This window comes from Sceloporus occidentalis, unplaced genomic scaffold (genome assembly GCF_023333645.1).
Source record: "Sceloporus occidentalis isolate IW3139 unplaced genomic scaffold, rSceOcc1.0.p SCAF_31, whole genome shotgun sequence".
Classification (NCBI taxonomy): Eukaryota; Metazoa; Chordata; class Lepidosauria; order Squamata; family Phrynosomatidae; genus Sceloporus; species Sceloporus occidentalis.
The window spans coordinates 4,596,758-4,619,265 of NW_028317011.1; the positions used below are offsets into that span (position 1 = coordinate 4,596,758).

Sequence of the window (22,508 nt, forward strand, 5' to 3'; positions counted from 1 at the left end):
GAAAATGAATGTGGGGCATTGTGATATATCGTACTGTATAAGTCCATCTGGGTCACCAGTTACCTTTAAACTCCTAAACCAGACAACTTGAATGCCAATTGAAATGGCTTCATATAAAAAAACCCCCAAACCTCTCAGGCTGGCGGGAACCGGACTAACTACCCGCACGAATGGACACGGCGTCCATTGTCGCCTAGCAACCACTGCGAACTGTCACCAAATCACCAAGACACACCCCCTACTCAAGTAAGGGCAAATGCGATTGGTTTTATATCAACGGTCGACCAATCACAGGATGGATTGTTTGTGGATGTGTTGAAGCTGAAGCGGCAGAGCGGAGGTGAAAGGTGAACGGTGAGCTGTGCGGGCTGAGATTGAATTAAACAGATCATGTCAGCAAGGAGGAACATCGGGGACCCTGAGGTGAGACGTGGGGTCAATTGTGTGACTGCCGTCCCCTTCCCGTAATTAGAGACATGTTTGTATTTGATGGTTAATGGTCGCCACGCTTCCTATTAGCTTGTATGTATCGGTTGTTATGTGCAGTACATTAGAACTTAGACCAAGATATATCGATAATCCCCCGTTTTTTTTCGGTTGTGTAACTACCGGATACGTGATCATTGCATATACGCAGTTTCACATCTGCTTTTAATTCAGTATCCTTTGTTGATACCATGGAGGGTAATATTGTTTCTGTATTTACTTTTGTGGGCAAAAATATATGTTAGAGCCTTTCTTATATGTTTTGTAGAAACCCAAAGTTTTTAAGATCCCCGCACACAAGAGGGATTATTAGTAAACTTGAACTATTAATATTCATTTATTGTATTATGTGACTGAAGCAGACGTTGCATTGGGATCAAATATTATAGGTTATTGGGCTTAAGGGCTGCTGTTCGGTTCTAATAAAAACAGATAATTGTCATGGAAAACAACAATTAGAATCCCAAAATAGGTAGCGATGATGTGGAAGCTGCTACTAGCTGAAACAAACCCTAAAGCATTAAGTATTTTGTTAGGGGTCACTCCAACCATCATATCCACTTTAATGCATATGATGTCTGGTGTCCTCCTTTCAAATACATTGGGGTAGAGTCCCCCTATATGCATAGCTATTTGTTGTCCAGGAGATGTGTTTTCTATATGCATGAAATATTCTTACCACCGGTAAACTATAGCGGGGCTCTAAAGAGACCTCTGTGAGCATCTGTGGTAAATGTTCCCATTGATTTCATTGAGAGTGTTTTCTGCCACCAATTGGCTGCTTCAAGCAAACCCTTGGACAGGGATCTGCAGCTTCTCCCTAAGGTATTATTATTTTTTTTGCCGATGATAGCAGTTAAGTGGATATACAAAGTACTTTTGTTGTTCAGGGGGATTCATGGGATAGTGGAGTATGCCTTTAAAGGGGAATACATACCCTTTTTATATAATATCATCTTCTTTATCAGAAAAAGTTAGTTTTTGTATAATGTTTTTAGACATTATTATTATTATTATATAGAGAGGTATGACAAAACTAGAATTGACAGATTAAGACAACCTGTTCTGCTCATTATTCAGGACCCTGTCCACAAATTTACACTCAACAGGGAGTGGGGTATGGAGAAAGGGGGGGATAGTGCCATAGATGGATGTTTGGGTTGTAGCAGCAGCATCTGTAAAGATTGTTTGTGTCTCTAAAGAGTGGATTTTGAGGTTTTCTTGAATATTGAGAGGGAGGTTAGGGATGCAGTATTATGAAGGGCTTTATATTTTAGAATTATGTAAAATGTAATTTATTGAGGCAATAGGTAGCCAGTGGAGGGCTTCATAAAGTGGAGAAGAAGAGCGACATGCAAGGAAGATAAGTCTTTAACCACTGGTTTAACAATGAGAGTAACAAACATAAATAAAACAAACAAAAAATAAAAAAACAATGTTGAAAACTGGAATCTGCTGTAGTCCAAATGAAGTTCTGTTGATAGTAATGGTGCTCTATATCGGGAAGAGAGAACATCATGGATTCTACATTGCAATTTATTTATTGCACACCGTATCGATTTTACTGGGGGGGGGGGCAGTGAAATTTGACAATAACATTAACACATTAAGACATTGGGGCAGAAAGAGAAGAGGGTCCTGCTCTTGGAGCCTTTTATGTAGGATATGCTGTTTTTTTTATTTATTTTGAATGATACAGATCTACTCTCTACTGATCTCTGGATGCAAATTACAATGGAATGAATTTCTATGCAAAAAAAGTAAACATTGATATTTACCCTTTGTTTTCAGGTTTTGAAGAAGAAAATACCCCAGAATCCTAAGTACCTGCATATCAAATCAAGACTTGATACAGGTCAGTAGATCTTCAATATTATGGAAATTAGATAACCTGATTGTTTCTTGTAATAGCTTTAAAGTGGACCTTACATGTAAAATGTATGCTACCTGTATTTTGTATTAACATTTTAGACCTACCATATGGACAGTGCTTTTTTTTTTATTAAGAAGAACAGGGGCAACCCGGATGAGGCATTCCGTGGATTAGTGTTTCACTAGAGAGAATCATCCTGTCTTTAAACTTCTCTCGTCTTTGGTACGGACTCCCTCTTTCCTCACTGTTGAGAAAGCATACATAAACCCCTAGTGCTTCCCACCGGATTGAAATAAGATGAAAGTTCAGCTACTGGTATTCAATGTTTTGGAGCTTGATAGGCAGGCTCGCAGGCAGTGTGAAACGCTGGTGCTTCGTACACGGCCTGTTCCTTGTGCACATGGGGGCATTGATTTAGCCTTTAGAGGTTCCAGCAGGGTGTGGAGTGGTATGTTTGAGTATATGTTGGAGTGCTCGTTTTGAGTGTTCATCGGTAGACGTGGGAGTGTGGTCTGTGTAGTGAGATGTGGTTGTCGTTTTTGAGGCTGCATCAGTGTGGCAAAGAATGGTCATCATAAGTTTGCTTCAGTGCTGGTAGTGAGTTGGTCTTCTTCCTTCTTTTGGGGGGGAAGCTATAAATTCAAGGACAGAAGCCTCCCTTTTAAAGGTTAGTGAATGTCAGGCGCTGATCCTGTAAAGTGTGATCTTTTAAGAATCCAGTCTGAGAAACATGGATCAGTTTCCGTTCTGCTTGGTTGAAACCTTTGTGGGAACTGCTGTTGATGTTTTCTAATAGTCACTAGTTACCGTTGCTAGTTTAAATCATTAAAGAGTCCTGTAAATGGGGTATAACTGACTGCAGAGCAAAAGTACACATATCCTACTTAGCCTTTTATTGTAGGATAGCTTCAGTTCTGGAGTTTCTGCCAACAAGTGACTTAAGAAATGATATCTCTTCGGTTCAGCTTTTTGGCTCCTAAATAAAGCACCTGTTGTTTGAAATGTCAATACAAAGATGTTTCTTTTCTTACTGCGGGTGCCGGATAAAGTTCTGTTTTATGGACTTTGTATGTTTAAAGTGGGAAAATGTTTGTTGCTTGCATAGAAAATGTAGGAGTACAGCGGCATGAAAAAGTATCATATAGACACACACGATTTCCTAAAGCCTTTGGAATTTTGTTGAATGCATTTATATAATGTCTTCATTTTAAGGTAACAGCATGACCAAGTATATGGAGAAGATTGAAGAGATTAAGAGAAGTAAGTGAATCTATCCACAATTTTCATAAGAATCCTATACTGCTTGAATTGTCTCTAAGAAGACCTTTTATTATTTAAACCTATTGGGGGGGAAGCAATACATCCCATGGATGGGAACCATTTAAAGGGAACAAGTTAACATGGTCACCTGGCTGCAGATTGTTCTAGTCAATAAAACTAAAAATCCATGTTTTTGTTTTTTTCTGAAAAATATACTCTTCAATTAGCAATTCAATTCCCAGAGCACAAATCCATGCGCGCTGAGCCAGCGTGTCTCAGAATCACAACGCAGCGATTTCAAGTGGAAACTATTAAGATAAAAGCAAACCAATAACATCAAAGTAATAGACAAATTAAGTTCAAGTTTGTTAGGCTGTAAAAATACGTAGAGCTTCTCATTGTCAGTCTTGGGTTTGTTTTTTTTGTTAGTCCTGTTGTTAAACCTTTTAATCAGAATTTAAATTGTAATTATACTGATTGGTGATGATTAGGTAGCGCAAAGATGAAGCTGATACTTATACTATGATTTATTGTCAGCAGGGTAATAGCTAGCGTGCCTCCTTCCCTGGTTCCTCATTATACAGAGCCTGGAATGGGAGACTGGCTATATGGTGCTGGGTTCTTGAAACCAGTTGCAGGGGAAACTCAGTGGAAGGGCATGTAATATACCTAGCACTGCCTAAGTTTGGTGTATTAACTATTCATTTCATGACTCCCAATGTCTTGGAATCTTCCAGGTGGTCAATGATCAGTGTCGCTGTAATTTAGACAGGGACAGTGGTGCACACATGGTTTACATAGAAACATAGAATGTGACAGTAGATAAGAACCATTTGACCCATCTAGTCGGCTCATTTTTCCTGATGCAAGTCATTAACCTTGTCTTAGATTCAGGTTTTATGCCTATCCTATGCATGTCTAAATTCCCTTATTGTATTAGCCTCTACCACTTCTAATTGGAGGATGTTCCATGCATCTAGCATCCTGTCAATTAAAAGGGTTTGATTCTCTGATCCCATAATAAATAAATAAATAAAAAATAGTGGCTGTTCCCAGTTGTATTCATAGGATACATGGCAAATGGAATTTTTTGGGTCTTTGTACCTCAATGAGAAAAAATATGAAAGGCTGACATTTAGTGCTTTGCTGTGTGATTGTTGGCCATCTTGCTCGGGCTGCTACTTGAGGAAATTGCTGAAACTTGCTGTGCTGTGGGACATTCTTGAGTGCTGAGCCCGTGGATGGGAAGCTTCTGACTGCCCATTTATTTAATTGAACTAGATACATAGATACATCTATAGAATGAGGCATGTTGTATGTGTTTTATTTTTTTTCTCTTAACGCGTACAACATTTTTATGACATTCTCCCTTTAAGGTATCATTTCAGTTAATTGTTCCTCTGTTTATTTTGCCAGACTCTTGGTGAATCTCCCATTAGTTCTCGCTTAACAAATGATGTTTTGTTGCTGTCCAGAATCTAATTCCCCCAGGGCTCATCCAATCTCCTTTTTTTCAATTTTGGTTCAGCAGTAGACACACAAATCTTTGTCTTTTCTGTTTTCGCATTATAATACAGGATCTCTGGACCTGCTAGAATGGGTAATTTTGTACCTATTGGTTAGGGTTCCCCATATCTATGTGAAATCAAACCCCTGGTACAGTTATTGTCTTTTTTTTTTTTTTTTTTATGAACACCTCTGATAATATGATGTCTAAAAGTATACGGATCTGATAAGACTGAACAAAAGACCCTACTGTCCTTGGGTATGCCAGTATTTGAGAATCTGGGACAATTTTTAGATCGTTCACTAGACTCGTAGTTGTGAGGACTTCTCTGGGTTTTGACTGTTCATTAGGGTTTTCTACACTTTGCAATCAACCATTAAAACTAATCTATGATGTCCCAAAATGCTAAAGAAGCTTCTGGTCATGGAGAACCAGGTAGGAGTTTACATTGGATTAATTTTTTTTAGACCAGTATTCAGACTGTTGGCTTTCCTTTTCAGTTGTGATGGGCTTAGTTGTTTTGTTATTGTTTTGATCCGGCGGTAGACTGCACTTGGACAACTGCAGCTCACATGTTTCTTAGACAACCTTTGGCTAGGCACAAGCTGGCTAAGGGTGCTAGGTGTTTTAGGTGTGTGTGCGTGTATGAATGTACAGTGATACCTGATGACTTAGTATTCAGGTTTAGTTCATTTAAAGATATTCTTCAGTGTAATTCAGTCTTATTTATACCAGTCTTGTTAAATGAATTATATTTTTGCAAAACACAAACACGAATAATGCCTAGTGCTCAAGGGCAATGCTGTGGGTGCTGTTAAACACATCTGTCCCCCTCTAACAGATCTTACTATGCTAACCACAACTCGAGTCAGCAGCACTCATGATTAAATATATATATATATATATATGTATATATGTCATATCAATGTGCTATATTAGCCACACAACTAGCAAATCTGCAGTTCCTTAGCTTACACAAACAACATTAGTATCTGCATGCATCATGCTTTGCTCTGATAAACTCAGTTTGTGTTCAATAGCTGTTTTCAATGTTTGGTGTTCTCACTGTGGAGTGGGGATCAGTAAAGTCAACTCACCAAGCTTTGTGCTCCTTCCCATTCTCTATGCATGAACATCCTTGTAATAATAATTCTCCTCCTTGGTCTATGAGACCATGTCGATTAAATATCATTAGTTTTCTCAGCAAATTATTATCACTGTTAATATTTTATTGTTTTATTTATGCAGATTATAGGTACAAAAAAGATGAATTGTTCAAACGGATTAAAGTTACTACTTTTGCCCAGCTGGTAAGCATTTTTGTTTTGCATCTGTCTGTCAGCAGGGTATCAGCTATCTCGTTTCTGGGGTCATTTTACTGTAATGAAACTCCTAAACATATGGTCCTGTTTGGGTGAAGACCCATGTTATTTCAGCCCCAAACAGTGGAGTTGACTACCATAATATAATTCTATGTATCGGGTTAAATTGGAGCTGAGCCACTTCTGCAGTTTATGTCAATTCATTTGAAGCATGAATAATCTTAAAATTGCTAACCTTTCTTAATTGCAGTTCTAGTGCTGGGTGGCAGACCATCCATGGGGATTTTGGCACATTAACAGGGGCAATTTGGCACCAAGGGCAGATCTTGTATGTACCCCCCCCCCAAAAAAAAAACCCCCAAACTGTATGTCAACTGGAAAAAAAAACTAGTAATCTGAAAAAATAAATTGGCTTATAAATTAAATGTTTAAATAAATAACATTTACTGAACAGATATGGTACAGTATAACTCCCATCACTATACACTCAGACGTGGTAGGTCTCTGCCCTCTAATCAGCCAGGCTGTCCCATTTCTGCCCCTAAACACCCATTCACTTTCCCGCACCCCCTTACCTCTCTTGCAGATTTCACTGGTCCAGGGGGCGGCCGAGCATCACCGGGGCTGTGCAGATGTCTATGCGGCCCGAGGGCTGCCTAACACTGGCCTGCAGCTCACTGCTGTGGCACCCATGCACTGTGTGATGAAACTCATTTCCCACGCAGGGGGAACAGGAACCTGGGTGGGAAAACCTTGCTTGCACAGTGTGTGGGTGCCACGGCGGTAAGCTGCGGGCCTGAGTTAGGAGGCCGGGCCACCGGGCACCCCATTGATGAGTGGTACTTGGAACAGCCCGCCTGGCCCCCTTTAGGTACACTACTGCGCAATAATATCGGGGACACTTCAAGTGGGCTCATGTTCGTGAAATAAATTGGTGTACGCAGATTCGTAAGCAATGATAGGTGATTACAATGCTTTTGGCAAATGAGAAAAGGGGTGCTTTACCATAATCTGCAGTTTTCACCTTGTCTGTGTCAATGCTGCTTTAATGTATTTTACAAACAATGGGACATTTATGTTTGAGACAAAAATGCATGAAAATATATTTGGAGATGACCCTCATTCTGTTATATGCAGGTTCTTCAAGTTGCATCTGTGTCTAATGATAGTGATCTAGCTGAAATGACCAGTGAAGAGCTCCAGAGGCTGGAAGGTAACGTTTACCTGATTGTTAGTAGTGTCAGCCACCAAGTCTGCATGGAAAGTTCTGCCGTGAGAACAAAATGTACTGTGAGGATTTGCAGTTTTGTTTTACTGACAGTTTCTCTGTTTATAGACATTAGTTTGGAGCCAAATCAGCTTTAATGTTTTTATACGATTATTTAATTTGTTTAAATTATGTTTTAAGCATGCAATCTCTGAATATGTCTTTAAAACCAATTAGCAACAATGAAATCCTTTTACATCTGTAATCCCTGCCTTCATTACTAATATCTTTTATGACCCTCTTTATTCACGTTTATTCTGTCTTATTAGCCACATGCCCCTCCCCTGCATGTTATATTCATTCACTATCTTTCACAGACAGTAACTCAGTCATATCAGAGGCTGATACAGATCTTGTGACAGACAGAAGCAATGGGACAGGAAGCCCTAGCAGTGTACCCATGGGTGCAGTCCAGTTGCTTGATAACATCGGAGATGGGGAATCCGTACAGTCTGCACGCTCTACTCTGCATGGGTAAGTAAACCAAAGGGAAACTCACAGCAACATTGTGTTTTGGACACATCGCTGGATGCAGATGATTTGTAATATTACCATTGATAATAAAAAAAAAATAAAAAAAATCCAGATTTGCCATGGACTTGAAGGTGCATTATTTGTAACCCCCCCGCTTTTTTTTTTTTCTGTATCCTTGACGTGAAAAACAGACAACACCAAAAAGAAAAAACTTGAAATAAAAAGTTTAAAAAAATAAATAAAATCCATTTACTGACGGTATTTTATTTTGCTAATCCAGGCCTTTTTATGGTTTGTAGAAATATATAATAATTTTTACAAAGCAATAATAATCATATCATTTTCTGATTGCCAAAACACCTGCACAAGTATACCTTTGACGCACAGACAAGCCTTTGACAGTGTTTCACAAAGTTAAAAGATACATTTTTTGTGTGATATACAAAAGCAGGTTTGGTAGATGCAGGTAGATCATAAAAATAACATTCTCTCTTCAAACCATGCAATGCTATAATTGGAGAAACAAATTGGTAAATCATGCTTTTTAATTTCTGTGTAACATTATTGAGATGTTTTGCATTTCATTGGACGGCCTTTTTATTCTAGAATAACATCTACATTGCTTGTAATTTCACAAAGAGGCAATTAGACATCTTTTTTTATAGCGTTTGATGTGCAGATGCGGACTTCTATTTCATTTAACTGCATTCTTCCTCCAGTGTAATAAGTGGTGTGGGTGAAATGGATTTGGGAAATCGTCAATCAAAAACATCTGTCCATGACTCCTTACCAAGTCCAAGGTCTCTGGAAAAACCTTACCCTGATTGCCCTTACCTCCTCCTTGATGTGCGAGATAGGGACTGCTATGACCAGTGCCATATTATTGGAGGTCAGTGTTCTAAAGTAGATACTAGCCATACTAAAATTGACGTAGACTGCTATGTAAACAGTGGGTATTCTGGAGGAGGGCAACCCTGGAATATAACTGACTAACAGTGTTTTAAAATGTCTTCATTTACAAGGGTCATATTATGGTAAATAGGTAACTTTTTCATATTACAACACATCCACAGTGACCTGCACACATATGGCTTTCTAATCATTTTCAAGTGATTCTATTCTACTATCTTGTCTCCGCAGCTCACAGTTACCCAATAGCAATGCTTTCCAGAACTATGAATTCATTCACCCATGAAATCTTGGAGTTTGTATCCTTTATGCAATACTAAGGGAAGCACTTACAATGTACCGATTACCAGTAGAAGACTTCTGTCTTCCCTCTGGTTGGTTTCATGCCCTGTCTCAAAATGAGAACATGTGATTTATGGTGCTCAAGCTCCAGTATAGGTTCCATGCATCCAGACCTGTGCTCGGTCCATCCAGACTGCAAGCTTTACTAATCTAAATCTAATAGTATATGCCACCATAACGTATTTCACAGATTTGGTATCTGGAGCTCCTACTATCATTCCCTCTAATAATGAGTTATATTGTTGAGTAGGCGATGGGGATATGAGGTTCATATAAAAGGAGTGGGTTTTTTGTTTTTTTTTAATCATCCCTCTCCAGAGCCGAAAGGAAGACAATCCAAGTTCTATAATGCTGTTGAATTAGAATGGGAAATGAAAAGTGGATGAACTAAGGTGTCGTCAAGGCACAAGGGGAACCATTCAGCTTTGTAGACGGTTTGTAAAGCAAGAACAAGTTAGGAGAACTGAGAGATTTAAGGAAAGTAGACACTATTGTTCAAAATTTGTATTTCTATGTAACAATCTGTAAACAATACAACAATGCTGCATGGAGTTATTTTACACAAAACAAGTAAATGAAAGCAAATATTCCACTTAAATGTAAATTTATTGTCCTTGATCACTGGAATTTAGAAAAACTCTCATGGTAAAATTATTATACTGTATGATGAAGATGAAAGGATGGCAAGCCAAGCAGCCACTACTATGTGTGAGAGAGGATTTGAGAACCTCTTTATGTTGTCAGGAGGTAAGGACATTTTGCTCTTATTATCACATCTGTGGAACATTGTTGCTGAGCTGAACTATAGGTTAAATAGAGCAATATAGGAGTATTCACTTTCTAGACTTTCTCTGGGATAAATTGCCTGTAAGTGATTGTAACGATTATAAATAAAATGAATACATGCAAATATAACATATAATAACTAATGATAGATTATCTGCCTGTGGGATTGTGAATCCGTTTGGCAATTCATAAAGTTTGAGGGTAAAATGTGAGGATTGTGAGTGATTTTGGTGGTAGCAAAACGTATGTTTGATGAAGTGTGCTCCAGATGCTTCCAGGCCTTTAATACAGTTGGTTTCACATATTTTACTGTATAACTGGAACATCAATAAATCCATCCTGGTTAATGTGTCTGTTTTGTGTAGGTTTGAAAGTCATTGCACAAAAGTTTCCAGAAGGCCTGATCACTGGTACATTCCCCATCACATGCCATCAACAGCCAACCCAGATTAAGTCTGGCCGTAAACGGGTTACCCCAAAAGAGATTATAATACCTGCTGAGAACAAGTGGAGATTTTCCGCTCAGGATCTGGAAAACATAGAGCAAGACCTTGAAAAGTTGCTTCTGCCGACTGACGCTGCTAGTAAGGATGATTCTCTTCATTTATTGCAATTTATGCAACACAAAGGGATTATACAGTGTTGTACATTATATACAATTAAATGTGAATATCCTTTTACACTTTTACACTTCAGTTGGATTTTCTTGTCCATGTAATATGTTTATTTTAGAAGTTACCGCATTTGGTGTAGGGACCTCTGTGGTCCATTTTATTTTTTTTTTTAGAGCTTGGCAAAAAGTCATATGTTCTCACAACATGAGTATGTGGGAATACCTTGTAACTTTTGAACTTTCTATGAATCCTTTCCCAAGAATGCAGAAAACTATGAATATCTTATTTACAACGCTTAAAATTGCATAGTGTGTACATCTGCTAATGGAGACACATGCATGTTCATTGTTACATTCTAAAGGCCACCATAGCAAGTTGTTTTAATAGCCAACGCAGAAATGTTCTATTGATCAAGGCTAATGTAGGTCCAATAGTTAGTTCCAGGTTGTGTTTTTTAATTAGGATTTCTTTGACTTTTCTCAGGCCGACTCAGCCGTCTATCAACTGGAAGACTGGACTCAAAAACACCCAAATCCAGAAACGGCCAATTTCCATCATCTGCCATTTCAGTCAGCTCTAGGTCCATCCGCAGCACCAGTCCTCAGTCAAAGCCGTGGAAATAGACCAATTGCTTGTTACTCCCCATAATGAACATTACTCCTCATTGGACCCATATCTGCTTTGTTCCGTAGAGCAGTTTATCATTCAGACTCCAACAGTATTTCTAGGCTAGACAGTTATTCCTTGTGGGGCTGAACAACAAGAAAAGTAGAATATTGTTTACAGAATATTGAAAATATGTTTTCTGTTTTTTTTTTTGCTGTTGTGTTGTGGGTGTTTCATATGTAGAAGCAGATTGCTGCTTGATTGTACTCAGAGATATTTGAGATTATATGCGCGGCCACTGACATTATCTGTAATTGGTTACTGCATTCTAAACATAGTTCTTGGCTATAAATGCTACACTTATAGCGGGAGAGATCAAAGTTGCTTTGAGGAAATACTCACATTTAATGTTATCTTTTTTTTCCTATCACCATGTTGCAAATCGAGGCTAATTTCAGATGTCCGAGACATTAACAGATACGGAATTTGTAGTGACTTCTTTCTTTTTTTTTTTTTTTTTTATTCTTTTGAGCTTTAGTTCAGATGTAAGCTTGAAATCAAAACGTATTTTTTATCTTTTCACATACCTATAGAGGGATGTTGTAATATCCTTTTATCATTTTTCATGTGAACAAGGAACTGTTCGTTAAAGGGTAGTTTAAACCCTCTACTGTGAAGTATTCAGAGGAGGAGAATGAATCAGAAGAATATAGTAGTACTTGGTAACTAGGTTTCGATCATAGATTAAACGTGTTTTGTGTGGATCTACACATACATACTTTCATAAATCTCTAAAGAAAACTATAACATTTGTGTTTTGGGGCAGTTTTGAATATTATTTGAAACCAAAATCTGTGTGTTTATTTATTTGCTAGGTTATACATTTTTAGTTTTAATATTCTCTTGTCCTTCCCGAAAAAACTTTTTTGGGGGTCTACTCCATGTGATTTCATGTGCTTCGTGGTTATCTGTGCCTATCTTTGGCAATGTGATGAGATCCTGTAAACATTTTTTGTTGAGGAATGATTATAGGACATACTAGCTCATTGTGTAATTTACATTTCTGGTGTAAATCCATGTCGCTTTTTTTTCTGCTTTGTTTTGCGTAACGAAGATTTGATCTCCCGCATTAAAATTGTGACCACAGTCTACTACCCTGTGGTATACTGTGATTTTTCATGAATTCTGTCTTTCCAGTACAAAACAGATGTACTGTGATTCCCATGTGCCTTTTTAACCCTCATATAAAGTATACGTCTTGCTTTCCATATACATTGACTTTAAAAGGATGAAAGTTATGCTTTTGACATTTCTTAAGGCTACCCAAAGAAAGGTTGTCCATCTTTTTAAAAATACCTACAGCCAACCTCCTGAGCTTATAGACAATCTTTATCTACAGTTCTGTCAGCTAGACTGCATAGGAAAATCAGCATATGTTTCTTCAACAGTGCTGCATTTCTGCCGACTTTGGACCTGCTAGTATGTTTTGTTACTTCATAAAAAATAAAAGAAATGTATTAGACATTTGGAGGGGGGGTTGCTTCCATAATATCACCTAACACATTTGGTCTACTGGTGTAAAGGAGTGCCAAACTGCCCTGGGAATGTACATGTAACATACTGTCCCTTTAATAGTGAATATCTTGAACATGGTTAAACCATTCAAACTTTAGGAACATAATTATGTTCCTATAATGGTAGAGTTCTTGTTCGCTATTATTTTGTGCTTTAGGTTTGTGTGCCAATATTGACATCACCGTTACATTGTCAGTTCAGTGAATCCTTATTGAAGTATGTTTCCCCCAAAAGCAGTAAAGGCAATGTATGTACTGTCTCTAATAAAAACAATTAAAATATTTTAATAAAACAATTGTCTTGCGTTTTTGGATCTGAGCGACTTTGACAAGAGCCACTTTGTGATGGCTAAATGACTGGGTCAGAGCATCTCCAAAACTGCAGCTCTTGTGGGATGTTCCTGGTCTGCAGTGGTTAGTGCTAGACTTTGGTGCCAGCCAACTCTTCGCGTTTGTCTTCGTGGGGAAAAAAATCTTCGTATTCCACGAATATTCGCCTCTTCCTGTGTTCGGTTCGGGCTAATATTCGTGTACATTCTTCGTGTTTTTTTTTTTCTTTGGTTTTTGTAGAGGGTTAATACGGGGTTAATGCGTTTCGCACTACGCAGCAGCTTTGGCACTTCATTGGTTGATGGCAGACGAGCCCCCTTGCAGGCAACCAAAGTGGTCCAAGGAAGGGAAAGCTGTGAAACGGCGACAGGGTCATGGGCGGCCAAGGCTCGTTGATGCACATGGGGGGTGAAGGCTGGCCCGTGGGGTCAAACCAACACACGAGCTACTGTTATGGCTGATCAGTGTATTAAGTTTTCCTTAAATACTGGTTCCTCTTCTGAACAGCAGGTGCCAGTAATGAACCACTGTTTTCTAATCTATAATTGTATGGTTCCAGTGCCCATTTTTCTCCTTTTTTATTCTGAAAATACTTTGGCTTGCTTAGTGTTCAGTGCCTCTTTCTTGCCTATATTCACTTTCCTCAACTAGTCAAAGTTACCTTACAGATGCAGGCAACAGGTTAACACGATTTCACATTAGAGATTTTCTGACTGATGCTGAATAGAATTTCTTCCTGTCATGATCTTAAAAGGTAATTATATGAGTACTTCTAGACAGGATTGGATCTGTTTGTCACACAGTTGCAATTACATTTGTAGCTTTGAAACAGAGGTTATTGATAATCCAATTTATATATTGTAGGCTTAACCTCATTCTGAAACTTCAATGAGTGAAGGAATTCAAGTCCACCTTGATCGGGACAATTCTATTATATAGTACACTGAGTAATTTTCCTACTCACAGCTGTGATCCAAGCTTTTTGCCTAAAGGTTATGTGCTTACATTGGTACTGAAAAAAACCCAAATTTTATGCCTCAATTAAACTTTTGTGAATTTTGTGAATCTATTTTTTGCAACAGTCTTTTTTCACTTGGAAAAGTACCGTGAACCTTTTGTCCAGTTTATTTGAATTGTCGCTTCCCATGGAACTGATAGATGATAGATAGATAGATAGATAGATAGATAGAAAGCATAATGGAGACAGCAGGAGGGTGCAACATTTCTATGGATGAGAGCTGAAGTTGTGTGAGCAAGAAGGATATTAATGGAACAGCCTGAAGTAATGAGGCCAGGAAGAAGACACCAAAGTAGCACACTTCTACTTCACAATTCTTCTTCTGAACCACATGGACCCCTGCTGCTTTGGCCCACGATACCAACACGTATGAGAGAAAAATAACTTTGTTAATCAAAAATGTTTTAGGGATGTGGCTTCTATATTAAGTAAGGTGGTTATGAAACTATATCCATTCATAGAATATTCTTGTGACCCTGTAACGGTGGTCAAGTGGTTCTCATAATGGTCCTTTTGGGGGACATTACTTTTTCGGGAGGTAAATATTCAGAATTTTGGCACATTGGACTTTTTATTAACTTTATTTCTTTTTATATTTATGTATTTATTTGGCTGCTGGACTTTGATTGAGAACTTCTTTTGAGACATCCTTGAGCAGTTTAACCCCTTAATGACAATTGCCGGTCCTGGCACGGCACGGAAAAGCATGTGCTTTACGACAATTGACGTGCCAGGACCGGCACGTCTTTAAACGGGTGCAGAAAGCGATCTACTATCGCTTTCTGCACCCAAAAAGCGTTGCTGAATGCCTCGACCTCGAGGCATTCAGCAACGCCGCGATCGGCACGAAGGGGCCATCTCTGGCCCCTCCACGGGGCGTCAACATCCGCCATACTTTGTATGGCGGCGGACGCCCGTTTTAAAAGCGTTTAGGAGGCGATCGACGATCGCCTCCTAAACTTAAATGGTGTCGCTGGAATGCCTCGATCAGGAGGCATCCAGCGACACCAAACACTAACCTTTTGATGGGCTGTGACCGCTCCGGAGAGCGGTCACAGCCGCAGCTGCCGGCAATCTTCGCCATCAAGGAAGATGGCCGCCGTCCTGTAACAGGAACCACAAATTTTAAAAGTTCGCTAGATAGTCCAGACCATCTAGAGAACTTTGGCTCCACTTGCAGGTTGAATACAGGTACTGCATTCACCATGCAAGTCAATGGAGCCCAGCTTTCTAATCACAGTGTGATTAGTAAAAATAAATTAAAAAATAAAATAAAATTAATAATAATCAGGGGAACCTCCAAGTTGAAAAAAAATGTTAAATTTTTTTTTTAAAAAAAATAAAAAATATATATATATATATAAAAAATATATTTTTGTGAGCAAGTCCTAAAATTAGCATATTAGCTTAAAACAATTCTCGCATGGAAAGAGTTAAAATACTGGCATATTAAATGCCCGTGGGGTGTCTACTTTTAAAAAATGTATGATTTGATGGGGTAAATTGAATGGGCCAGGTTCAACAACGTCCCAATTAACACGGGGGGGAGGATGGCCACACATCTAATTTCCAGTTAGAAAAATGCACACGTACCAAATGTGGCCTTTTAGTTCCCCCCAAAAATGACACACCCATGCATGTGGGGTATCACTGCACTCAGGAGATGTTGCTGAACACATTATGGGGTGTCGTGTGACAGCGGCATATACCAGGAGCTGTAAATTCATACATAAAGTAGGTGTGTGTGGGAAAAATACACACACAAAAATATTACTGCAAACTTTGAAAAAATGCTGGTGGTAAAATATGTGCATGCAAAGAGTTAAAATACCAGCATTTAAAATACCCTGTGGTGTCTAGTTTTGAAAAATATATGGTTTTGTTGGGCACACTGAAATGGCCCGGCTCAAAGATGTACCAAATAGGGCATGGGCAGTGGATCCCAAATGCCAAAGTTCAACATTGAAAAAAGCGCATGCCCCAAATGTGGCCCTTTTGCCCCAAAACAGCCAGGCAAAATCATTCATGTGAGGTATCGCTGTACTCAGGAGATGTTGCTGAACACATATTGGGGTGTTTTGTGATAGTGACATATACGAGAACATTTTAATTCATACCTGAATTAAAATGTGTGTGGAAAACCAAATGCAAAAAAATGACTACCACAAAGTTTGACAAAGACTGGTGGTAGATATGGTGCATGGAAAGAGTTAAAATACTAGCATTTGAAATACCCTGGGGTGTCTAGTTTTCAAAAATATATGGGTTTATTGGGCACACTGAAATGGCCCGGCTCAAAGATGTACCAAATAGGGCATGGGCAGTGGATCCCCAAATGCCAAAGTTCAACATTGAAAAATGCGCATGCCCCAAATGTGGCCCTTTTGCCCCCAAACAGCCAGGCAAAATCATTCATGTGGGGTATCGCTGCGCTCAGGAGATGTTGCTGAACACATATTGGGGTGTTTTGTGATAGTGACATAAACTAGAACATTTTAATTCATACCTGAAGTAAAATGTGTATGACAAAACAAATGCAAAAAAATGACTACCATAAAGTTTGACAAAGACTGGTGGTAGATATGGTGCATGGAAAGAGTTAAAATACTAGCATTTGGAATACCCTGGGCTGTCTAGTTTTCAAAAATATATGACTTGATGGGGTAAATTGCATTGGCCGGGTTCAAAGATACCCGAAATGGCACATGGGGGGAAGAATTACCAGATTTGGAAAAAATGGCTTTGAAATAGCAAAACGCTACCTGTACTTATTGCCCCATAATGGGTAGAAAAAAGCAAAAAAACATAAAAACATTGGGTATTTCTAAACTCAGGACAAATAGTAGAATCTATTTAGCAGGTTTTTTCATTACCTTTTATAGATGAGTAAAAGATTTTTCAACTAAAAGTTAGAAACAGTCATTTTTTTCTAAATTTTTAACCATATTTTATAATTTTTTTAATAGTAAATAATATGATACAATCAAAACAATGTCATCTAAAGAAAGCCCTTCTTGTCCTGAAAAAAACAATATCTAATGTGTGTGGGTTCAGTAAACGGGAAAGAAGAAAATTACAGCTAAACACAAGCAGCGCAGAAATGTTAAAAAGGCCATTGTCACAAAGGGTACAAAAAGTAAAATCAGCCTTTGTCTCGAAGGGGTTAAAGGACCTGTATAGTACAGGAGCACTGTATATAATGCTTTTATATATATGTGCAAGTTATCCTGTAAGGGCCCCACATATCTATATATAGTGCTGCAATCAATCTACTGCGCCATTGGTGTGGTTTTGGTTTAGCTTGTAGATACCGTGGAAGTAAAGAACATGCTTTTATTGAGCCTTCCTAATCCAGTCTGCTTGTGAGTGGACCCTATATATTATATACACTACCTATGTTTGATTGAACATTCTACACCTGTATTTTTTTTTTCATCCTTCTGCACACAAGCGCCCCATTGCATCTACGATGGTGGAATCAGCACATTATAAACCCAGGGTTGGCAATTATGTTCAGAGCTAAAAACTTAAGAAGTCTTTAGGGCTATTCACTAAAAGGAGAATAAGCAGGAAAGTGGGGGTTTCAACGACTTGACTTCTATGTGCCCCAGTGAGCTTCACCAGCAAGGAAGAGCTTGGCAGGCACTGTATAATGTATAGTACAAACATAAAGACTTCAAAGCCTTGTTTCCCCATTTCAAAAGCACAGACCTTTTACTGGAAAAACCTGCCAATGTTGAACCGCCATAAACCCTCTCTTTAGTGAATAAACCCCGTTGTTGAAAAATTAGCCGCCTCTAAATTGCTTTTAGGAGTATGGTTTCTAACAATGTCAAAGCACTAAAAGGCCCGCACACTCGGAAGATTGGGGGGGGGGGGGGACGACAAAAAGAAGCATGAAATAAGAATGTTTTAAAGTCTATTATACCTATTATTATTATTTAAAGTCTAGTATACCTGAATTTATTCAAATATATTACGCCCTTCCCAATACGTATGCTTGACCTGCATGGACGTTTCATTCGTATAATCCCTCACACAGAACGCACAGCCTCCCAGCGGATAACAGACCTTTGATACTCTTATAGCTTCCCGCCTGAAAGCGGGAATTCTGCCAGGAACAAACATGTCCGCCCGCTCGCGTCGTGCACGGTCTCCTGGGTCGCGCCGGTGGTAGGCTCGTGCACGTCTATTATTCATTAATCGTGTACCCGCTTGAGTTTTGCCACACGGGCACTGGGGTGCAGGTAAGGGCGAGACCGGAGGTTTACCGTGTTAAAAAAGGTGACACGCTGAATTTCCCTGTGTAGAATGTGAGGCCGGCTGTCCTACCTGGATTTTCGCGGGTAGGGTAACGGAGGGGTACGAGGTTCATGGTGCAGAGTGCGAGGGGAATACGGCAGGTGTCATTGAGCAGGGCGAGAGGACGGTGTAAATTCCTACATGCCTGAGTGACAAGAGGCGGGTCTGCAATCCCTGAGTGACAGCTTTGGAGGGGAAGGTTAACGAGTTTGGCTGTTGCTGTAGCGGGGTAGGTGCATGTGAAAGGGTTCTTGGTACCTTACTGGAAGGAGCAGGTATGTAATGACATAGAGACAGCCAGGCTTTGGATACTATTAATGCCTTCTAATCACTGCACACTCTGCACAGGGTTAAGTGACGCTGAAGAGATTTATTAACAAAGGATTCTCCAAGTGCCCTGATCCAGGGGTAAATGTGACCTGTCACTACCTGGATTAGGAGGCAAAGGCGAGATTTAGAGCTCGTTTTCTACAACTAAAAGCTCCAGGTCAGCAGAGTTTCGGATTTGCAAAGATTTACTTGTTCACAAAGAGATCTCACTTGGATCAGGGAGAAGAGAGGAGAGATGACGGAAGCATTTCAATACTTCAAGGGATTTAACAAATTACCAAAGAAAAATTATGAGAAGAAATGTTAGAAACAAGAGGTTGTAATCTGAGATGTAATTTAAGGAAGTTTTACTTTGCTGAGAAGGTGGTGGATAAATAGAAGAGCCTCCAAGCAGAGGTGATAGAATAATATGAGAAAGCATGCATGGCGCGTAAGGCTCTCCAGAATCAAAAGGACTGATTAAGGTCTGAGTTTTTATTTCAGAAAAAATGGGCAAACTAGATGGGCCAAACGTTATGTTTCTCTGTCACTTGTGTATTTTGCTCATTAAGGTCTGTAAAACCTCTACCGGATTGTTCGTAAAAAGGAACTGGGTTGCCATCTTGGAATAACCTTCTGGAAATCAGTTTTGCCTGATGTGGGCTATTGGAGAATTCACATGTTCCTCGAGATGGAGTCAGTGGTCCATCGGAGATTACTTGGCTCACTTGCTGCAGTTCCTACAGGTCTTGATTATGTGTGTGTCTAGTGTTTAGTGAATATGCCTTTTGATTTCAAAGCAGATACAACTCAAGAGGGTCATCTTGGATGAGTTGAAGGTATTTCCCATATGGTTCCAAAATAATTAGCGTGGGACCCACCCAATGGGCTTTGTGAATATCCTTGCAGAAAAATGGACTCCTCTTTGCCCTTTGTGAATTTGCACCTATTTCTCAGTTCCTTGTGCCATTTCCAGGATTTTTTGTTAATATAATATCTAGCTTTGATTGGAAAATGGGGTGTTAAAGCATTTGGCTAGTCTAGTGAATTAATTGTTCAAGAAATCGCAAAATTTGTGTATATTTTTTTTAAAATATGTCACCATGGTGTGGTAGCAAGGTACAAAAATATTACACAGTAATAATAATCTGCTTTGACGCAATGAAACATCGAATGTGACAGCAGATAAGATGCGTTCAGCCCATCTCCGACCGTAATCAGTCCTTGGTCTTGTCTCAGATTGCCGATAGCTTTACGCCAATCCTACGCATGTTTAAATTCCCTTACTATATTCACTCAAATGAACTCTGGTAATGATTAATCCCACAATTCAGTTCAAGTCACCGCCAAGAACATAAATGCTTTAGTATACACTTATCAAACGTGAAAAGAATTTTAGAAGTTGGGTGAACAGTTATTGGAAGTGAGATTCTCTTTTCATGCATCAACAATAAGGCGTCCCTGATATAAATGGACTAGTAATGAGAGAAACGCCATCTCTAAAAGTCTAATTTACACTCTTACGTGCTGTTAGAGACAAAAATAAAACATTTTAAAGCTGGAAAAGTGCAATGTTTTTACGGTAGGATTATAACATTGCCGAATACTTTTTCAGCACCGTCCCTTCTATAACCTCGGCGTTTGTGAAGTTGTGTTAAAACAAGTTTTGTAAACTCAAGAACTACAATCAGGTCCTTATACCATAACACTTCAAAAAAGACCTTTTTTAGTTCACATGATGAAACAAAGCCATTTTCTCTCTTATCCTTCCAAATCGTACACAAAGCTGATTTTTTTGATGTAGCCATTTGACATGAATTGGGACTCGTCTATAAACATCTATAAACTATTGCTAATGGGGTATCTCGAGTATTCCTCGAGATAGAAACAAAACCCCACAAACTTTGGAGGTGGAACGCACGGCTAAAGCCACTTGGCTTGTGTAGGGCAAGCATTTATATCTGGTGATTATGTTTAAAAAAAGAACAAAATCATGGATTCATATTTATGAAAAAATGGAGTAAAATGACATCATAGAAATTAAAGGATGTCTTGTGTTCATCAACATCCTTAGCTTCTTTTCCATACCAACAAACACCAGATGTCACTCCTGTTTGGTGCTTAGGAACATTACAAAGGCAACCCAGAGCAGTAGTAGTGTTAGTGTTTTTTAATGTAAATGATACATTTTTTGTAATAAATTGAATTACAAAGCAGCCAAGGGTGAATATTTTGTTTAGTGAGCAAAGTCATTTTTATTATTTTATTTCAGATGACAATGGAAATCATTATTTTTTTTTATTTTTTTTTCTCATTTAAAGAAAAGTAGGCTTGGGTTTACATTTCCCACAGCTGAATTACTTAAGATTAAATATCTGTGTCTATTAATCTCCTTTTAGCCATTTATAGGTGCATCCCCATTACTGTTTTCAGAAAGCAAAATTACATTTTAAGTGGAGGATGTTCTACTGACCATGATTTGTTGAATTAAATATGTTAAATTGATCTATTTGTATTATCTTGTGTCAAATTAAATTGGAATTACCCATTTTGGCCATGTTTTTTTTTTATTATTATAAGATAGCTCTTTGAAATATATTATTTATGACGCTACGTGCAGGAAAAACAATTGTTGGGTAAAGGAACGCTGTAAACATGTAATGTTTAACAGATATAAATTAGTTTATGATCTTATGATCCTAGCCACTTGTGAATATATTTATCAGGTTCATTGTGTCTGCCTGTCCTATAGCCTAGTAGAATATACTGACAGATATCCATTATTTTGCAGTTTCCAGTATGCCTAAAAGCTTGCTTGTTAATCGATGTTAAATAAGATGCACAGGAAAGACATTAGACTTTTTACTGCTGAGCAAGAAAATATCCTGATATAAATCTATGTTGGAAAGCAGAGGAAGAAAGCAAACAATTTGAGCTTTCTAAGCATAGGTTTTACTGATCTGGGATTTACAGCTGCGCAGGCAAGACAGGAACATCTGCTGGTGAACATGTGGATCAATATACAAGTACAAATTTCATTACATTTTGATAAAAAAAAAAATAATAATAATTCTACTTCATTTTATCTCTTGAGGCTCCAGTTGGATGATTTATGAATGTATTTATTCTTTGTCTCTTGGAGTTTATGCATTAATAATCTATGTATACATCACTTGTTGATAATTGCCTATAGTATAAAGAAGAAATGAGAGGGAATAGGTAAAGAACAGTAAAAATACTATTTCGGAATTAAAAAATACTAGCCGTGTATTGTTAAAGCATTTAAGAATGCTGTAAATATAATAATGAAGAATGGAAATGCACTTAAATGTCGCTGAGTCTGATTAGATGCTTTTTCTAATGTTTACAAAAAAGTGTGGAATTTAAAGTTATCACTCTCTAAATATGTTCTCCTACTCGTACATTTTTCAAGTGTCTTTAAATGTGTTTAATAATTCATGTATATAATGAATTATTTGCCAGTGCTAAATAAAATATTATCATCCAATATTTTGTCGCTGCAAGATGG

The 22,508-nt window shown here is 38.4% G+C and overlaps 1 protein-coding gene across 1 annotated transcript; it reads left to right on the forward strand.

Moving 5' to 3' along the window:
* The first annotated feature begins 390 nt into the window (after window positions 1-390).
* LOC149298756 (centrosomal protein of 41 kDa B-like) lies at window positions 391-11,463 on the forward strand. Its single transcript, XM_089487232.1, has 11 exons — window positions 391-423; window positions 2,278-2,341; window positions 3,572-3,619; window positions 6,375-6,436; window positions 7,586-7,661; window positions 8,033-8,189; window positions 8,909-9,078; window positions 9,330-9,397; window positions 10,073-10,187; window positions 10,592-10,810; window positions 11,324-11,463. Exons 1-11 carry the CDS (start codon window positions 391-393, stop codon window positions 11,461-11,463), a joined length of 1,152 nt encoding a protein of 383 aa, XP_089343358.1.
* Window positions 11,464-22,508: the final 11,045 nt, after the last annotated feature.

Bases quoted from the DNA above. Each gene is read 5' to 3' on its own strand.
- LOC149298756 (XM_089487232.1), top strand. From the start codon at position 391: ATGTCAGCAAGGAGGAACATCGGGGACCCTGAG. The intron at 424-2,277 runs GTGAGACGTGGG...CTTTGTTTTCAG, and splicing joins GGAACATCGGGGACCCTGAG to GTTTTGAAGAAGAAAATACC. The intron at 10,811-11,323 runs GTAAGGATGATT...GACTTTTCTCAG, and splicing joins TCTGCCGACTGACGCTGCTA to GCCGACTCAGCCGTCTATCA.